Genomic DNA, 371 nt, shown 5'->3' on the forward strand with positions numbered 1-371 from the left:
GGGCGCAGCGCCTTCCGCAACCGGAGAAGCTTCGTTGCACGCGACCTGGTGTGTGATCTCCGAGTGTGGGGGGGAGGGTCGAGGAGGAAGAAAAAATAAGACGTGGCAGCTGAGACCCGAGACGGGTTTCTGTGCGCGCGTGTGTGCGTGTGGAGCGCGCGCTGCTGGAGCTGGGTCGCCGGTGCCTCCTCCGACCCGCGCCTCCCGGCCTCGGCTGTGCAATGTCCCGCCTGCTGCACGCGGAAGAGTGGGCCGAAGTGAAGGAGCTGGGGGACCACCATCGCCATGCCCAGGTCCACCATCTCTCGCAGCCGGCGCCACAGCCCCCCGCCACCCTGCAGGCGAGGGAGCACGCGGTATACCCGGCCGAG

At 68.7% G+C, this 371-nt stretch overlaps 1 protein-coding gene across 1 annotated transcript in view; it reads left to right on the forward strand.

Moving 5' to 3' along the window:
- The first annotated feature begins 221 nt into the window (after nt 1-221).
- The window catches only part of Atoh1 (atonal bHLH transcription factor 1), an 877-nt gene continuing 727 nt past the window's right edge, over nt 222-371 (forward strand). The window contains 1 exon segment of the mRNA XM_033757761.1: nt 222-371. This exon segment is cut by the window's right edge and continues 422 nt beyond it. Coding sequence (XP_033613652.1) covers nt 222-371 — 150 coding nt within the window.

Source organism: Fukomys damarensis, unplaced genomic scaffold, assembly GCF_012274545.1.
Source record: "Fukomys damarensis isolate Sample0158 unplaced genomic scaffold, DMR_v1.0_HiC HiC_scaffold_32, whole genome shotgun sequence".
In the NCBI taxonomy this organism is placed as follows: domain Eukaryota; kingdom Metazoa; phylum Chordata; class Mammalia; order Rodentia; family Bathyergidae; genus Fukomys; species Fukomys damarensis.